The sequence below is a fragment of the Ailuropoda melanoleuca genome, chromosome 10 (assembly GCF_002007445.2).
Source record: "Ailuropoda melanoleuca isolate Jingjing chromosome 10, ASM200744v2, whole genome shotgun sequence".
In the NCBI taxonomy this organism is placed as follows: Eukaryota; Metazoa; Chordata; class Mammalia; order Carnivora; family Ursidae; genus Ailuropoda; species Ailuropoda melanoleuca.
This window is the reverse complement of record NC_048227.1, coordinates 95,403,624-95,420,906: the sequence shown is the minus strand read 5'-3', so window position 1 is coordinate 95,420,906 and position 17,283 is coordinate 95,403,624. Positions and strand designations below refer to the sequence as shown.

Below are 17,283 nucleotides of genomic sequence, written 5' to 3'. Positions count from 1 at the left end.
TCGGCTGCCACCAGCTAAAGCAACAAGTTTCTTAAGCAGCTGAGAACCCTGGAGAAAAACCCATCCAGCCCTGCTCCAACTCTACCTCCCAGCTTCATCTTGGAGTACGTCTGAAGACTCTGGGAGTTCTTCAAAGTCCCTGAGTTGGGAGGGAGTAAAAGGAAATATTTCCAAGGACTTGGAAATTCTCACTCACACTCCATTCCCTGTGGTCTCACTCATCAGACTTCAGAGACTTTCCCCCCAGAACATCACACACATACGGTCACCTGACCTATACTCTGAAGATTACTGGAGCATTTCCTTAGCCCACTGACTCCAGCGCATCTCCTTTTTCACCCCATAGCCTTGATTTTTTTTTTTTTTTTTTTTTTTTTTTTTTTTGCAATCCCCCTTGAATCCATGCATTGCAGATCCCCCATGCCACATACCATCCCCACAAGCTCCCATGTAGCTTGCAGGTCTTCCAAGCCACCATGACCAAGCTCAAGTTCCCTGCTATGGACTCAGCCACCCCCACCTGCTACAAACCAAAGAGGTGGAGAAGGGAAAATGCAGATCTGTTTAATATGTTATCTCGATAGGAGTCCTGCTTTTTCTTCTAAATCTTTCACACTCTAGAAAGCATTTCAGAGAATTATTTTTCCAAACTATTTTCTGAAATCTAATAATGCTACAAAAATACAGGAGAATTCCCTCCAAGACAACCAAGTGTTGTTTCTATAGCACACACTATATTACTCAACAAAAGTCACCTAACTAGTAGCTCTTTTAACCAGATCCTACTTCTGCATTTTCTCCTCGTGCAGAATTGTAATTGTGTAATACTACATTGTAATATCTGCCTTTGTCTTTTGTCTATCTTTCCAGGTAACAGAATGAACAGATATGTCATTCCGTGTTTACTCTAAACCTACGTCCTTAATTACAATTAATGACAATGACAAAAACAAGCATGTGAGTTCTATACTGGCCTGCCCCCTTTCCTGATAGGAAAAGACAGGCAGGTATCCATGTACTTGCTAAAAGGGAGAGCCATAAAAAAATAACCTTCAGGCTTCAAAAATGAAATGCAGTAAACAGTGAGGCAACATGGCTAGTCCTGCCAGATTTAACCAATAAAAATGCAAGATGCCCAGTTAAATTGAATTTCAGATAAACAACAAAGAATTTTTTAGTGCAATATTGCACAGGACATAGTTATGCTCAAATTTTTTTTGTTATTTATCTGAAACTGAAAGTTACCTGGGTATCCTATATTTCGTTTGGCAAGCCCAAATATGATGCTTTTAAGCAAAGACAAGAGATACACAAATCCAGCAGAAATTACAGAGTTGAGTTCAGGACAGTAGAGATCATTAATCATAACGGGCTTCACCATGCTTTTCTCATCAAGAGACAAAAGTCTGTTTTGGATAAAATTAGGCAATTTGTAGGTGCATTATGTCTTGGGCCAATGGGATATCACATTAAATTAATGTTCACCCATTTACTAAAATTACCTAGGAGGTTAAAAGACTAATGTACCTTCTGACTCACACAGCTTAATCATTCACAGTTAAGTACTATCTAGCAAAGCACCGTGAGGCATGTGCCTTTAATTGATCTTTCTCACTTTCTGTCCCCCTGCTGCCGCTCTCTTTCCTGTAGATCCAATTAGAAAGTTTGGGCCTAGACTCTGAGAAGATTAAAATGATCAACTTCCAAGGAGAAATACTGACTTAGAAAAAGTCACCACTGAGCTAATCACACTTTCTGGGTACAGCATCGTTTGTCCACCAAGGAGCCAACAAAGCACAGAAAGCAGGGCAAACGCCTCTCAAAAATAGCACTGAGGGAGTTTTTTCTTCAACTTCTTAGTGGAAATCATTTTGCTGAGGGCATACTGATAGCACTTTCACAACCAGAAGTAAATACATTTTGGTCTACGGTTCCTCACAAAACAGAAAAGAAGTAAGAAGGGCAACCTCAAGAAATCTATAGTAGCTTTTAACACCTCGAATTATTTTCCTTGCGTACATATAAACGCCATAAAATGTTAAGAAAAGCAGATTTAATTCCTACATGACTCTCTTCACAGTTGTGAATTACAAGATTAATACCTCCTTTTTATATATTTTCACTGGCAACTCGAACAGCTAAAGAGCTGTTAAAATTCATTAACAGTTCCATAACATTGAAAGAATTAAAAGTGAAAAAAATTGTAGGCTTGTGTAATTATAAATCCTATCCTGATCGATATAAATTTCTACAGAATAAATGGTGTCAAATGATCTTGGGTTAGTACAGTTATAACCCATCAGCCACACATGCCCTTCTGTAACACATTTATCGGGAACATGAATTATACTTAGGACATATGGTTCCACCAATTGCCATTCTTATTAAACTTACATTTCATTTCCTGGAACAATATTAAACTACAAGGGGAAAAACTTAATAGTAAACAGTATATAACCAACATTGGGTTTACTAATTAGCTTCAAAGAAGACACGTGTTTTTCAACACTAGGACCGTGTTACAAAAAAAAAAAAAAGAGAGAGAGAAAAAATCCTATGGTAACCTGGCTGCTGGGTCAAGCACAAATTGAATTATTTTTTTTTTAATTTTGCCAATACTAAGGTGAAATATCTATTATGAAATAAATCAAGTTCCATTTTCACATTGGTAATTGTGAAACAAAAATAGCACCCAACTGTCTTAGACATCTGAAAGGAGTCAGTGTAAGTCTCCAGAGAAACCTAGTAATTTGTAACCTTTAAGCCCTGGAAACAAAAAAAAAAGAAAAACAAGAAAAGAAATCTTCAATCACAAAGTAAATAAGATATAGTTATTAGAAATGATCAAAATGTAAGTACAGGAAGTAAGTTTCCACTAGAGCCTTAAAACTTAAGTGGCAACACAAGGTTACAAATTCTCACTCGGACCATATACCAGTTAAATAGATGGCCTGTCCAGACAGGCGGGACTGGTACCCTCACTTCCTCCATCATTACTGTTCTGCAATGTCAGCATCAGGCCTTCCTTCATTCCACTCGGCTTGGGCTTCTACTCTCCATGCTAGCACCATGACAGTGAGGACAGCATGGCCTCTATGTCCTCAGTGAACAGAGGCTGGTCATACCTCCACATGTTAAGGATGAAGTAACAGGCTAGAGGCGACATGGATTCTTGTCCTGCTCTGCCTGCACTAGCCGAGATATATTGCGGAAGCCACTTCACCTCTCTAGATTTTAATCACTTTGCTTGGAAAATAAAGAGGTAGGAATACATCATGTTTATGGCCCCTCCTAGGTTTAAAATACGGATTTCATGATTTTTTTTCTGTGTAAAGAGAGGGTTGGACCAAATGAACACTCTAATTCTGTCCAGATTTGAAACTATTGGGTAGGTTTCACATACAGAGAAAAGCATGAGGTTGCTATCAGGAATTCTCTGTAGGATTTTTGTTCAATGGCTCCTTCTGATATTAGGAAGGAAAACATCCCCCTACTTAATGGGGGGGAAAAATGTTGAAACATGCTTTTAGCAAGCATCACAAAAATAGCCATTTCCCATAAAACTAAAAGCAGCAGCCTGGAGGCATAATCTAAGATTAAAGCATTGTCACAACTAACTATAAAGACATTACAAGGAATTAAAAAACCAACTGCCAAGTAAATCCATCACTGAAAGAAGACACACAGTCAATTTTTCTGCGTACTATTGTGGGTAAAGTTTGAGCTCCAGAGTCCAATTTGTGGACTTGGAATCCCAAATCCTCCATTACTGAATTATTACTGGCTGTGTGATGGTGGGCAAGTCACCTACCCTCTCTCACTCTGAGTTTCTTTGTCCAAAAGATTAGAGTAATATCTGTACTAGCCTCTTATGGTTGGTGTAAGGATGCAACGACATCTTCCACTTAAGGCTTTCAGCAAGGTCTCTGATGCACCATGCTCAAAAAACACTAGCAATTGGTATTATTAAAGTTTATTCCTCTGATTCTTAACAACTTTCCCTCATTTGGTTAATTCAACAATCTGGCTCTATAAATCATCGAGGAGCTATTCTGTGGAAAGAACTGGCCTGTTAATGTAGAGAGTATCAGGGAACAAGACCCAGCATCACTTCACACACAGCCTCCCCTGCCCTTCTTTGCGTGGCTAAATCCTCTTTCCATCAAACTCTTTGGACCTCTGCATTCATAGATGGGGGCTCTCCGTCAGGTTAAGTGCCCCTCCACTGCTTTCCTAGTAGTCTCCTCTCTGTGACAATTCTTACTCCATTATTTTTTAATTGTCTCTACATGTACCATCTTCCTCATTAGTCTATCAGCAACTTGACCACAGATAAGGTGTCCGATTTCTACAGCTACCACAGAAGTCACTACATGATCAACATGTAATAAAACCTGCTGAGCGAGTGAATATATCCATTAATAAATAATTCTATTAAATTACTTTAACCTATAAAATTAATAAAATTCATAGACAAGTTTACCTGCAACCCTAATGAAAGGCATTCTGTGGTGATTTCCATAATGGAAGGACCCAGAACAGGTGCTATGTGTACACCAAGAACATTTGAGAGAATGCCAGGTGGAAAACCCAACTTGCAGAGGTTGACATTTGAGCTGCACCCTGACTTCTGGTCTAACAGAGATGGGGCAAGAAGAAAGAAATTTTCACATTAGAGATGGAAATGAATGTGAAGAAGTGGGAAAGTGCCATTTAAATACGGTTTTGAACAGGAGCTTCATGGATGAGAGGAGAGGATTAGTCTGAATCAAATTACAAGGGCTTTGAATGCCACCGTATGGAATATGCATGTGTTCTGTGACTAGTGAGAAACGTCTGAAGGGTTTTAAGCAGCGGAAAGATCAAATTAAGTATATACTTTGGGTAGCAAATTGAAAAATCAGAGTTTGAAAGCCTGAAAGCTGAAAAGCCAGTCGGGAACTTACTGCAGCAACAATAGAGAGCTGGCCATGTGTGGAGAACAGAGAGAATGACGTGAGAGACATTTGAGAAGAAAATTCTTGTCTGTGTGTTTTAAGATGTTATAAATGACTGATACTGCATTTCTGGGAACTATAGCTATTCAATATAAAAACACTAGAACCTGCGAACACTTCTCCAAGTTACCTGATAACTTTGCCAGCCATTTCTCAACATCAAACACAGACTTCTTAGAACAGAGTTGGACTTGTTATAGTAAAGCAACTTGGGGGGGGGGGGTGCACCTGGCTGGCTCTGTTGGTAGAGCATGCAACTCTTAATCTCCGGGTTCTGAGTTCTAGCCCCACGTTGGGTGTAGAGATTACTTAAAAATAAAATCATTTTTTAAAAAAGGAAAGAAAAGAAAAGCAACTTTGGTTTCATCCATCACAACTGCTGAGCACCAGAAACAAAGAACAAAGAACCAGAAAGCCCAGCACCATTGGGGTGATAGTCCCTCACCGTGTGGGACCTAGAACTTACACTGCAAGTTGTGTGGGCAGTCGAGGAGACCCATGGTCACTTCTGAGCCAAGGAGTTGCATTTATACGTGTTCTGAGATTTCAAGGATGTGCTTTCAGACTCTGGGCCATCTTGTGAGGAAATAAGCAGTCACGAGAACCGAACAATGTGGAAAAGCCTCACCAAACTGCACCCTGGGCATTCATGCCCTTTTCTCCTATGAGAAAGGAGCCTTCTAAAATGCAAAATGTGGGGGAGGGGAAGCCTGAGGGGGAGAAAGCATTCAAAATAGCACACATTCTATGTGCTGAAAAAAATTCTGTAAATACTTCATAACAGAAAAACAGTTCACAAGGAGAGCTTTAACTTTGTCCTCCACATCAAAGACTCCAGGGCGCTTTCCAAACACGCAACTGGAAATTGAATGCAATCAATTAACTGTACCAATATTTAGGGGTTTAAAGTTGTACAAACAATGCTAGAGTCTGGTGTGCGGCAACTATCAGAAGAGTTAAAGGAAACAGAACCCTGGGGCGGGGCGGGGCCGGTGGTTAAAGGCTTCAATCACCATCGCTTATCTAAACCCCCAACAAAAATCTACGTCATGCGGGCTAACCCGCACAGGTGTGTCCGTGCCCTAATATTCTTCTTCAATTTGTCTGCTTTGCACTAGTCAACATCCAAGCATCTGCCTACTTCGAATCTTATTTTTGGAAAGATGAGGAGGAGAAATTAATGTCACTGTCATCCTTCTTCTCAGCCCTCCTTCTACCCTCTGCTTCTGAGACCCCTGTGGGCCCGATGAACTAAAGATCCGGAAGTGCGGCGGACCTGGGTTTAAACAGTCCTCCTCTGCTGTGATTTGACACAGCAAAATCACCCGGGGTGATTGTGAAGTCATCCTTGATTCGAATGTGCAGCCAGGGTGGAAAATCCACTTTTGCAGACACGCTAGAATGTTAGCTTCTGTCCCTCTTCCTTCTCCGTGTTCCTGTTTTCCAAATCACAGGGACTTCCTTGCCCTCTGTCCATCATGGCCTCTCCATAAACTGCTTACCTCAACTTCAACTATTTCCCTCTCTTGGACGGCTCCGGTCCACAGTACCTAATATCCCTCACTCTTTTTATTGATTTACTTATTTTTACTTATTTGGAGTTTATTACAATGGCTTTGTTTTGTTTTTCTAGCATAGCACCTGGCATAGATAAGTATTCCAAGAAAAATTTGCTTCCTGCTTCCTTTAGGTTGGAAAATTTAACTTCTAATCACCATGGGGTATTAAAGTTGGTCCCTTGCAGGCAAAATAAACAAATATAGGGAAGTCACAAACATTCCAGACTCTTAAAGAGCCCTTATAGTCGCCTTCAGTGTAGAGTTGCCAATTCCCTTCTAAAGGAGTTATAAAAATAATGACTTGCTATGTGCCAGGCATGTTTTAAAAGCTCGACGTCTATGAACTCATTTAATCCCCACAACAACTGAAAGATGTAGGTCCTACTTTGATTGTCATTTTACAGATGAGTAAACTGAGGCACAGTGAGCCAGAGATGACAATTAGGCAGGAGTCAAGTCAGAAACATAAACTCCCTGCCTCCCAAATCCGTCCTTATGTCACTCTATTACATACAAGCAATTCTCATCATTTGTGGTAGTCATGACTTCAAAGTTTCCACAAATAGTAAATTAGTGACTACTACACCACTGCTCCAAGGGGAAATACAGCCCCTTATTTCTTACAAGCCTCTGATCATACCATCTCCACCAGCCAATCAATACGCAGCCTCATTTCGTGTGTGTTTCTGTTTAAAGATATCTTATGTAACATATATTATTGATTCATTAACATTGAACTCACAGCCAACAGCATTATAACTCATGCCCAACGTTTATCTAACACACATGTTTTCTACAGCCTCGATCAGACACATCACAGCCTTCTCGCACTTAGGAACATTAGACAGCACTTCGGCATTATGCTTGGGAGTCATTTTCAACAGCAAAGTCACCAACAGAAAGCACAGAAATGCAAAAACACGTGGCACTACACAGACCTAAACAGGACACTTGTTTATAGAAGGGCTGACACAAGAAGGCAGAGTATCACCTTGTCTGACCTCAGCTGGGAGCTTGCATGTCAGATGACTCAAATTTTTCACCACTCTGCCCATGTCTGCAAATGACCGAGAAAGTGCCATGAGTCCTCATTTGGGGGTTATCAATAAATTTTAGCAAGTAAGAAAATTCGTAAATACGGAATCTGCGAATAATGGGAATCAATTGTACTTGGAATACACATTGGACTCCTTTCCACTTTTATTCCTGAGAGAGGAGTATTCACAAACTCTCCACATTCTTCCAGTCCCATCTAAAGATCCACTGCTGGGACGCCTGGGTGGCTCAGATGGTTAGGCGTCTGCCTTCGGATCAGGTCATGATACCAGGGTCCTGCAATCAAGCCCCACATCGGGCTCCCTGTTCGGCTGCGATCCTGTTTCTCCCTCTCCCTCTACTATTCCCCCTGCTTGTGCTCTCTCACTCTCTCTGTCAAATAAATAAATAAAATCTTAAAAAAAGAAAAAAAAAGATCCACTGCTGTATGGCCATTCTCCCAGTAAGCAACCTGAGCGAGTCGGTGTAACTGGGGCTTCCTGCTTACCACCAGCCATTCACTCAGCTAAGAGCTACTCAGGACATCCATGTGCCATGCCCTTTGCTAAGAGCTGAGAGAAACGTAGCAAACAAGAGATGGTCTCTGTTTGGACCAGTACTCAGGGATTCCTCCTGTTAGAAATCAAAGAGAGTTCCAAAGGTCCCACAAGTTTTACAAGTTTTTCTGATAACTACAGAAAATAACTTCTGCATGTAACGAAACTGTATCTTATTTTCAAATTAGGGTATACATCCTTTCTCTCTGAATTGCTTGAAATGAAGCCTTGTGCAACAGAAATAAATACAACCATTTGTAAGTTCTTCCCAAAGAGACTGATGTAAAAGTTAACATACAGGACCCTTAAAATTGATTCTGTTTCTGACGATGTTGTGTCACAAAAATTTTATGAGAAGAAAACAAACACACACAAACCAACAAAGTACCATTTAAAATACTTTCCTGATACAAGTAAAATGAATCATGGATATAGAAAAGAGCAGGGTTTTTTGTTTTGTTTTTGATGCCAGAATGGGAAATTCGGGGCAGCTTTAAATGCCTGGTGTAGGGGCGCCTGGGTGGCACAGCGGTTAAGCGTCTGCCTTCAGCTCAGGGCGTGATCCCGGCGTTATGGGATCGAGCCCCACATCAGGCTCCTCCGCTATGAGCCTGCTTCTTCCTCTCCCACTCCCCCTGCTTGTGTTCCCTCTCTCACTGGCTGTCTCTATCTCTGTCAAATAAATAAATAAAATCTTTAAAAAATAAATAAATAAATGCCTGGTGTAAATTCACATGGATCGGGATCCCCTAAAGCCAGGAGAGAGGGGCCAAGGCTGCACTTCACTTCTCCCCACACCAATGCTCCATGCAAAAGACGGTGGCCTTAGGACTCCACCCACTCATGTAAGGAGACTTCTGGCGACTGTGTGCTAACACAGATACCTGAAATGCTAGCAATTCAAAAATGCATTTCAGTTCATCCATCCCATTGATGAGCAACACAATTTGGGACAAGGTAGCCCAATGAATGAAGACACAAATGAGCTGTCAAAGCAAAGCAATTCCACTAAGTGAAAATTTCTTCCTGTTCTTTTTTTTTTTTAAGCTTAGAGACAAGGAAAAAAATGTTTTTAAAACTTTTAATGGAGTTAATACTACTCTGGTACTCTGGGTTATTCTTACACCGCTGGTTTTCCCGTGCTAGGTAGAAACTCTACTGAGCCATGTTCCAAATTTCATTAAAATAACAGATGAAACAGGTCAATAAAGAAATAAACCAGAAAAGGTGGAAGAAAAAATCTGGGAATACACAGAGGGAGCAAGTCAAACAGGAAAAAAGAAAAAAAGCAAGCAAGCAAGCTTGATAGGGGAAAAGAAGCCAAAAGGAGTTTAAAGAACATTAGAAAATAAAGCAAAGCAAAAAGAAAATACGAGAACGGACTACTACTAAGAAAACAGTGGAAGGAGGAAGTATGCCAATGTAAAAATTACTATTTCTAACATCATTTAGTTGCAGGAAATTAGAAGAAAATTGTCTTTTACTTTCAGGGTCTTAGAAAAAATCTCAAGTCTTTCTATGAGAAAAGGGAGTCCAGTTGCCAAGAACACTGCCCAGGAAGTACGGCCCGGCACAGCGGCATCGGCTGTCGGGGTCCCCCACGCACCGCTGTGGGGAACAGGCAGGAGCCCCAGCCCAAGGATGCAGCCTGGGGATGGGAGCAGGGGGTGGGAGGCGGCCTTGGGACCAGACAGCTCTGGAGCTTTCCAGCTCAATGGAACTAAACTGCAGAGACCATTCACTAACCACCCCCCATCCAGGGAACATTTGGGGAACTCTCGAAAAACAAGAACCCCGTCTGAGTTTATCCAGGACTTATTTGGAAATATCTAGCGCCGAACATTTCTTAATTAGCTTTATTAGCTTTAAGTGCACTTCTATAATTTTCCCAAAGCATAATTCACAGAAAGTAGAAAACTACGAGACCAAGTAGCCTACTACCTCATCCACGGTAACACATTTCATTAAAGCAGCTGTCAGGGAGCAGACTGGGGACCCAATTTTGTCCCTCCAGAAAGGAGAAACAAACATAACAAAACAAAATAAAAATAAATATATATATATATACACACATATATATGCATATATTTTCCAGGCTTGTTTGGAGTTTTCTTTTTACATTTTCTGTGTAGTACTTATTAGATTTATGGTATTACTATCACTGATAATATCATTACTGACATTTGACTATTTCTTAAATTATAAGTACATAAAAACAAGCCAGGCACGTTAAAAGGATTTCATTTCTGCATAGGATAAACATCTCTAGGCTCTATAGCAGGCATCCAGAACTACTGCCCACTCCGACAGACACCAGTATTTTCTTGCCATCACTGTCCTCATCCCCACCACCACCATCATATCACAATCCGTCCGTCACACCATTGTTATCACTTCCAAGTGTCAGTCATACTGTTTCTTATTTGAGCTAGCTTTTTGAAATTATGACTTTATCAAACTACATAAAATGTTATCAGTTGGGACCAAAGTAGTCTTCTTTTCTATCTTCTCTCTTCATAGAGTCTAAACACGTACACATGACTGGAAGTGTTGTAGATCGATGCGAAGCTTCCCTCATAATTCCTAATAACATTCTCCAAGGTGCAGAACTCAGGAATTAGGATTTCTTCCCTTCTGAGATCAAGAATATCATAAAGGTGCTTCCCTTCGCCTCCAACCCACTGAAGTCCTCCGATTTCAGAAGGCGGGGGGGGGGGGGGGGGGGTGTAATGTTTTACGAGTTGAGCAGGGAATGGCTCCAACACACCTTTTTTAAAAAAAAGGCAAAATCTGACAATGCATTGGCGGAGTTTAAAATAAAAAACAAAACTATTTGATGGCTTTGATGGGCTGCCTCCTTTCTATGAAATCCCTCACAGTTTCACTTTGGTTGGTTTGTGTTCGAGTGGCTGTATTTTGGGGATTTATAAAGCATCTCTCTCTGGAGTGTGCATCTTGGTTCTAAACAGTTGTGGCCATTCTGTTTTCCTTCTTCAAAAAGCAAACGGAGTCTTGGAATTAAGCTAAATGACTAATTTGTCCTATCCATTCAATGTATCCTGGAAAAGCAGGGAACACACTTAGCACGCTGCTCCTTGCACTGGGTTCTTCTAACGTTACATTAAAAATAATACTGATGTCACAGGGAGGAGTCATATGTATTCGTTTTGTGCTGAGTGTGTACTTTAGAAAAAATATAATTATAACTCATATATTTCCTTATGTAAAACTATTTTCACATAATCAGGGTTTTGATTCTTTTAATGTATTTCTAAATAAATGTTATTTATGATAAACCAGGCTGCAAACAAATGTTGCAGATGGTGATAAAGATTTTACTTAAATCTGACTTCCACAGAAAATGATTTCACATTATCATTAATTTATATCTGTAATGAAACTCCTGACCATTTAAATCTGTTCTTTCCTACTGTCTTTTAGCTTACAGAAGCACTGGCGTGAATATTAATATGTCAAAGAAATAATGAAATGTTGAATGTTTGTGCAGCTATGTACTGCTTTCCTATACACTATCCCACTTAACAAAATTTTAATATCCTGTCAGTAACAGAAAGCGTGTCATCTTTTATAGTTTTTCCTGATATCTGTTGTTCCTGTCATTGTCGATTTCTTGCCCCTGTCTGTTATTTTCTTAAAACAATAAGAAACCCAAATGCTAAACCTGAATTTTCCCAAATTAGGAATGTCACATCCTAAATATATTCACAAAAGCAATCCAAAGATCCAAATTAACTGAGTACAAGAAAGAAGATTAGAATAAGTGGCAATTATCCTGCAGGGGCTTTCTACCAAACAGGTACAAGCCACATGGAGTAGGTGAAAATGAAATGGGGATTCAAGATGTGAATCCGTTTTTCAACCTAAAATACACTCATTCCCGAGGCAATATGTGGCTCCTGAACTATTCTTAGGTCAGCACAAAACGTCAGGTGAACAGTCACAACTTAAATGAATGAAATAAGTAAGAACAGAAATAAAGGGTGCTAAAATATCACCTAAATACAAGGAAAGAATTACTGGAAACATGAAAACCAGCCACTCAAATCTTTCCCTAGAAATGAGCCTTATTTAAAGTTGAGAAATCGTTTGTAAATGATCACCAATGAACCCACTATTCATTCAAAACATGCACACAGCCAGCAGACAAATTACTAAGACATTGATTTTGATGCTACAGGTCTGTATTTGTCAAGTTTTGGTGGGGGGGCGGAGAAGTGGGTAAAATTTAGCCTTTATGAATACTGAGTCTTAAAACTGAAAGGAACACGGAGCACGAAATACTTAATTTGAATTTTTAAAAACATGGTGGATCTAATTATGTTTCATCTTTAGTTTTATTCAAACCTCCTGAGTTGTTCGAACACTAAAAAGAACTGAGGAGAAGATGACCCCCAGGTGCCTTCACCATGAAATTTTAGGTAAGACACATCTTGGAAAGTCACAGCTTGCCTGTTTGCAAATGTGCTCCCTCTCAACAATTTGTTGGGACACATGACAATCTTTTTCACATAATTGCATGCCCGGGGCACTTTTATCTATTACATTTCTTTATACATAGATACGGCTGCATACTGTGGCCATTAGAAGAAAGTAACCATAGTCTCTTAATGCTAAATGATGTGAACTTCATGTAAATTCTCTGAACATCCCAGTGGGACCTTCAGATAGACAAGCCACATGACAGCACCATGTTACAAATGGAAAAGTTCAGAATCAGAAATAATAAAGCTTAATCTAACTGACCTGAAGGCATCAGGTAATGTATAGGGGAAAAATAAAGACAATCAAAATACCTTTTTGGTTTGTGTAGCTAAAACTAGCCACTTACCTAAATTTTTTACTTTTTACCGAACATAACATGTTAGGCCACTAACTTTCAAACGTCTACGGTAAGAAATACATTCTACGTCAGAGTCAGTGCATATAAGCGTATATAATTAAAACAAATTTTCAGGAAACAAAACCTACCCTTACTAAATATTATGCACTCTGATATTTTCTATTATATTCTTTCCTATTTTATTCCTTAAAAAAAAAAAAATGCTCCAGACTCACTAAGCGATTTCATGATCCTCTAATCAATTTTTTTTTCTTTTTACCCAGTTACTCAAAACAGGAAAACTAAGAGGGCAAAAATACTAAGTAACATCTGTCGATTTGAAATAATACTTGTATAAAGTCATCTCTTCCTCCCTGGTTACCCAGAGGCAGAATTCAAAGCAAAGAGTAAGGATGTTATAGGAAATAAACTACAAAGGAAAAATCATTCTAAAATAAGTTTCCACATTGAAACTCCTGTGTATGAGCTCTTAACGTTATTATTAAAGTTCCATGTCATTTTTTTCATTATTCTAAATATATCTGAATACCATCTAATGCAAAAAGTTTAAGATGGGGCATATTATAGTAATATTATTTGCCACTGCGATGATGAACAATTTTGAATTAAACGTGGTCCTCTCTTTATTTGACCAGGCTCACTTTGTAATTATTAGCAAGGCAGTAAATAATCCGCTGAGGAGTCGTCTCATTAGTGCCCATTGAAATTCAGTAGGATTAATTTGCAATAAAAGAACTGAAAATTAAACAGAAAAGAAAATAGTTTCTGGAGTCCACCATAAGGTTATGAAATTCACATCATACCAAGTGCCTTTCTTCACATCAAGGGGTTGAAAAGGTTGTGTGAATAAGACTTAATCGTTATATTTTGTTCTAACACATCAAAAAAAAAAAAGTGAGCAGAATAAATTCTTTTTTCTTTCCATTTTAACCCTGAATTAAAACAAGTAAAATTAATTTGAAATATGCCAACTTTCTAAAGTTTTGTTCATTCTTTGTCTTTTAAGTAATAACTCAGTCTGAACCTGTTTGGCTGTGGGATGCTCTAAAGTCCCTCGAGGAGGCCGAAGGATATGAGGTACTTTCAGATACCCCAAGAGTGCGCCCTTCCGTATCCTCTGGGGCCAACCTGCACCTTCCTCCTGTTTCTTCTGCTATGAATATCTCTGGAAATAGAACACTGAATAGAAAACGGTCCACAGCTTACAATGCAGACAGATCCAGGTAAGGGCAGGAGGCAAGTCCAGGCACCTGTCTGCAGACTGGTTGTGCCTAACACAGCATCCAGCCACGTGGGTGCCCTGAGGCCTCCCAGACCCACCCCAGAGTACAGCTGGCCATTGGGTGCCTAGAGCACAGGTGTTTATCAGAATCACCCACCTAAGCCCTCCCCAGGTCCATCTGGAAGAAAATGAAGAAACTGTCAAAGGGGTAATAGGAGAATAGAGGGGAGGAAAGTATAATCCTTGGGGGTGGGGGATGTAAGGACACAAAATAAAATACTGGCCACTTAAGTCACAAATGTATTCCTGTATTTCCTGGGCTACTAACACTTCTACAGTGACTCAAAGGCGCACAACCAAGCTGACCCCCGCACACCATTCCCAGGTAATGGTCTGCAGGGTAGGCCAGAAATGTAACTTAGCTGGCCGGAGAGTTATTTCAAAACACTCTTCGATACGGCATGTTTTAAACTCACAAGACACCTATAAATTTTCGGCTGTCAGAAGTCATATGCCAGCAATCTGCTCCAACACGGACCCAGCCAGATAACTCAGAAATCAGAAACTTGTTAATAAGACTCATTCAATTCCTCTACTGCTCTTTCGAGAAGCACAATTCAATCCTAAATCCTCGAACTTGGGATGGAGAGGAAGGGGGGAAAGTAGGTGCTAGCACTCCCTGCTAAAACAAACAAAATCATCGTCATCGTAATAATAGCGTGCATATTTCCAATCAGAAATTCGAGATGAAAGAAAATTTTGTGAGCACATTAAAACAATTTCAAATAATAATAATAATAATAAACAACTCTCAGCTCTGCTAACCCTACACACCTTCAGCCTTAAATGCCAAAGCGGGACATTCACTAGGGACTTCATGAGCTTTGTGTTTATCTGCTTTGGGGTGTCCCCCCCCAACAAATAACCTCCCCTTTGTACGATCTTTCCAAATGAGTTAGGAAGCCCACGGGTTTTCGGATCTGCCTCTTGCGCAGATGGTAGGGGGGTGGAGAATAGAATTTTCTTTAAGCTGCCAGGCAAGAGAACTTGGCTCTCGAAAGCAAGATCCACAAACCCTTAGCCCCCCCTCCGACCCCAAGCCCCGGCCGGGCCGCGAGTGCCGTGGCTCCTATGGCGGGCTGCCGGGTGCCCAGCCAGCCCCGCGGCCTACGGCCTCCCGCGAGCTCCCGACCGCGCGTCCCCCTCGCTCCCTCCCGCCCGCCGGGCGCGCAGCTGCCACCCCGACGTGGCGCGGCGCGCGGCGCGGGTACCTGTAGAACGCAGGCGGGCCGGCCTCGCGCACCGCATAGCCGCTCGGTTCGTTCTCCAGGTAATAGGGCACCTGCTGGCCGTGGGGGTGCAGGAAGGGCGAGAGCTGAGGCGGCGGGTGCAGCAGCACCAGCGGGTTCGGAGACACGCTGTTGAGCGGCGGGAAGCCCCCCAAGCCGTTGGTGCCGAACGCCGCCGCCTCAGACCCCGGGCCGTAGGCGAGGCTGGACTGGCCGTAGACCGGCGCGGAGGCGGCGGGCGCGGCGTTGAAGTCGTACGCGCCACCCTCGGGATAGTTGTACACGGCGGGCTTGCTGCTGTCCACGTATACCTCGCCCAGGGGCCTCTCCAGGGGGATCTTGAGCTGCGGGCGACTCAGGGTCTCCAGCTCCGTCCCTTGGATTTGATGCAGCAGGGCCATTCCGGAGGCTTTGGTGTGGAGGGTCATGGTCATGGTCAGTGGCCGCGGGCAAAGCGCGCACCGCTTCCTCGCGCGGCAGAAAGCTCAGCAGCCGACCGGCCACCTGGAAGAAGAGCACAGCCCACGGTTAAAGGCGGCGCAGCGCATGTCCCGCCACGAAGCGAGTTCTGGCCCTGCCCCGGGAGCCGGCCCGTCCCGTGGAGCCGGGCGGCCAGAAGCGATCAAGTGCAGCCCGGCGCGAGTGCGCTCAGCCAACTCCGGGCTCCGAGTCTCCAACTTTAAGTACCGATCTCCCGCGCTCATATGCATTACAAAGGTACTGGATGCCCGCCAGGGGCTGTTGCCTTGCACTGACATTGGTTTAAACATCACTCCAGGCGCAACTCGTTTTGGAGCCATCCCAAAAAGCAGCTTCCCTGAACTTTACTTTACTCGTCGCTGCTGGATGGAGGCTAAATTTCACTGCAGGAGGGCGGGGGTGCAGAGGGATCTCCTAAAGGTGGCCCGGGGAAGACGAGGTTTAAAACAAACTCGCAAGACTAATGCAGGGGCCGGCTTTCTCGACTGTGCTGCCTTATGTGCCCCATGCCAGACTCCTATCTATCTCTGTTTGTCTCTCTTTCTGTTCGATTTACTCTCCTAGTTGGCTGGAAATAATGTAGTGTGTACATAGAATGACCCTGGGGAGGGCCACTCTGTAACTGAGATATGGCAGATAGAATGGGGTGTGCAGTTGCATGTGCAGCCAGCCACAGACAGCTATATTTAGCAGCTGCAGGGACTGAGAGGAGACATCTGGGGAGAAGGGGGGGCGGAAATTCAAGGTGTACCTATAGGAAGAGCTGCACTTTGCAAGCAGAAGAATGGTGCCAGACCTCAGTTTCCTCATCTGCAAAATTCTAGCCACGACCTTCCGAGATGCTCCCAGCCTGACTTCTATGTTTGTGTTGGACCACAGTACTGTACTTGCTCCCATCATGAATTCTTATGTGAATGATGATTCACAAAAACCTTTGGTTAGGCGTACATGGGTGTTCGTGTCTTCCACAGGTTATGCAACCAAAACTTCGGAAAGCTTAATATGAAATGTGACCTTTTCATACAAAATGTAACCTCAGTTCATTAACCAAATCTTTGACCACTATGTTACACTGTTGATCTAACCAACAAATTTTGAAATGCAATGCTACATTTCTGGGGTTTTTTATTCCTGCAATTCGACCTTCCCCATTCACTTCGCTAGGATATGCAGAATCAAATATTCAGATGAAAAAGGAATAGAAAAAAGTTTTGAACTGAATTAAAATCTAAGCGTACACACACTAACAATATATGTATATATGACACATAGAAGATATGGTA

The 17,283-nt window shown here is 41.8% G+C and overlaps 1 protein-coding gene across 10 annotated transcripts in view; it reads right to left on the bottom strand.

Moving 5' to 3' along the window:
- Positions 1-17,283, bottom strand: part of ESR1 (estrogen receptor 1) — a 380,558-nt gene that overhangs the window by 263,972 nt on the left and 99,303 nt on the right. For 7 of the 10 annotated variants that reach the window (XM_034669311.1, XM_034669310.1, XM_034669312.1 and 4 more), the window contains one exon: positions 15,503-16,024. The exons of 1 other annotated variant lie outside the window; for it this stretch is intronic. In XM_034669311.1, the coding sequence (XP_034525202.1) occupies positions 15,503-15,954 (452 nt within the window). In that variant the 5' untranslated portion in view covers positions 15,955-16,024. Of the gene's footprint in view, positions 1-15,502; positions 16,025-17,283 lie in introns of those variants that run through there. 2 more of the 10 variants (XM_034669317.1, XM_034669318.1) reach the window with 1 other exon arrangement.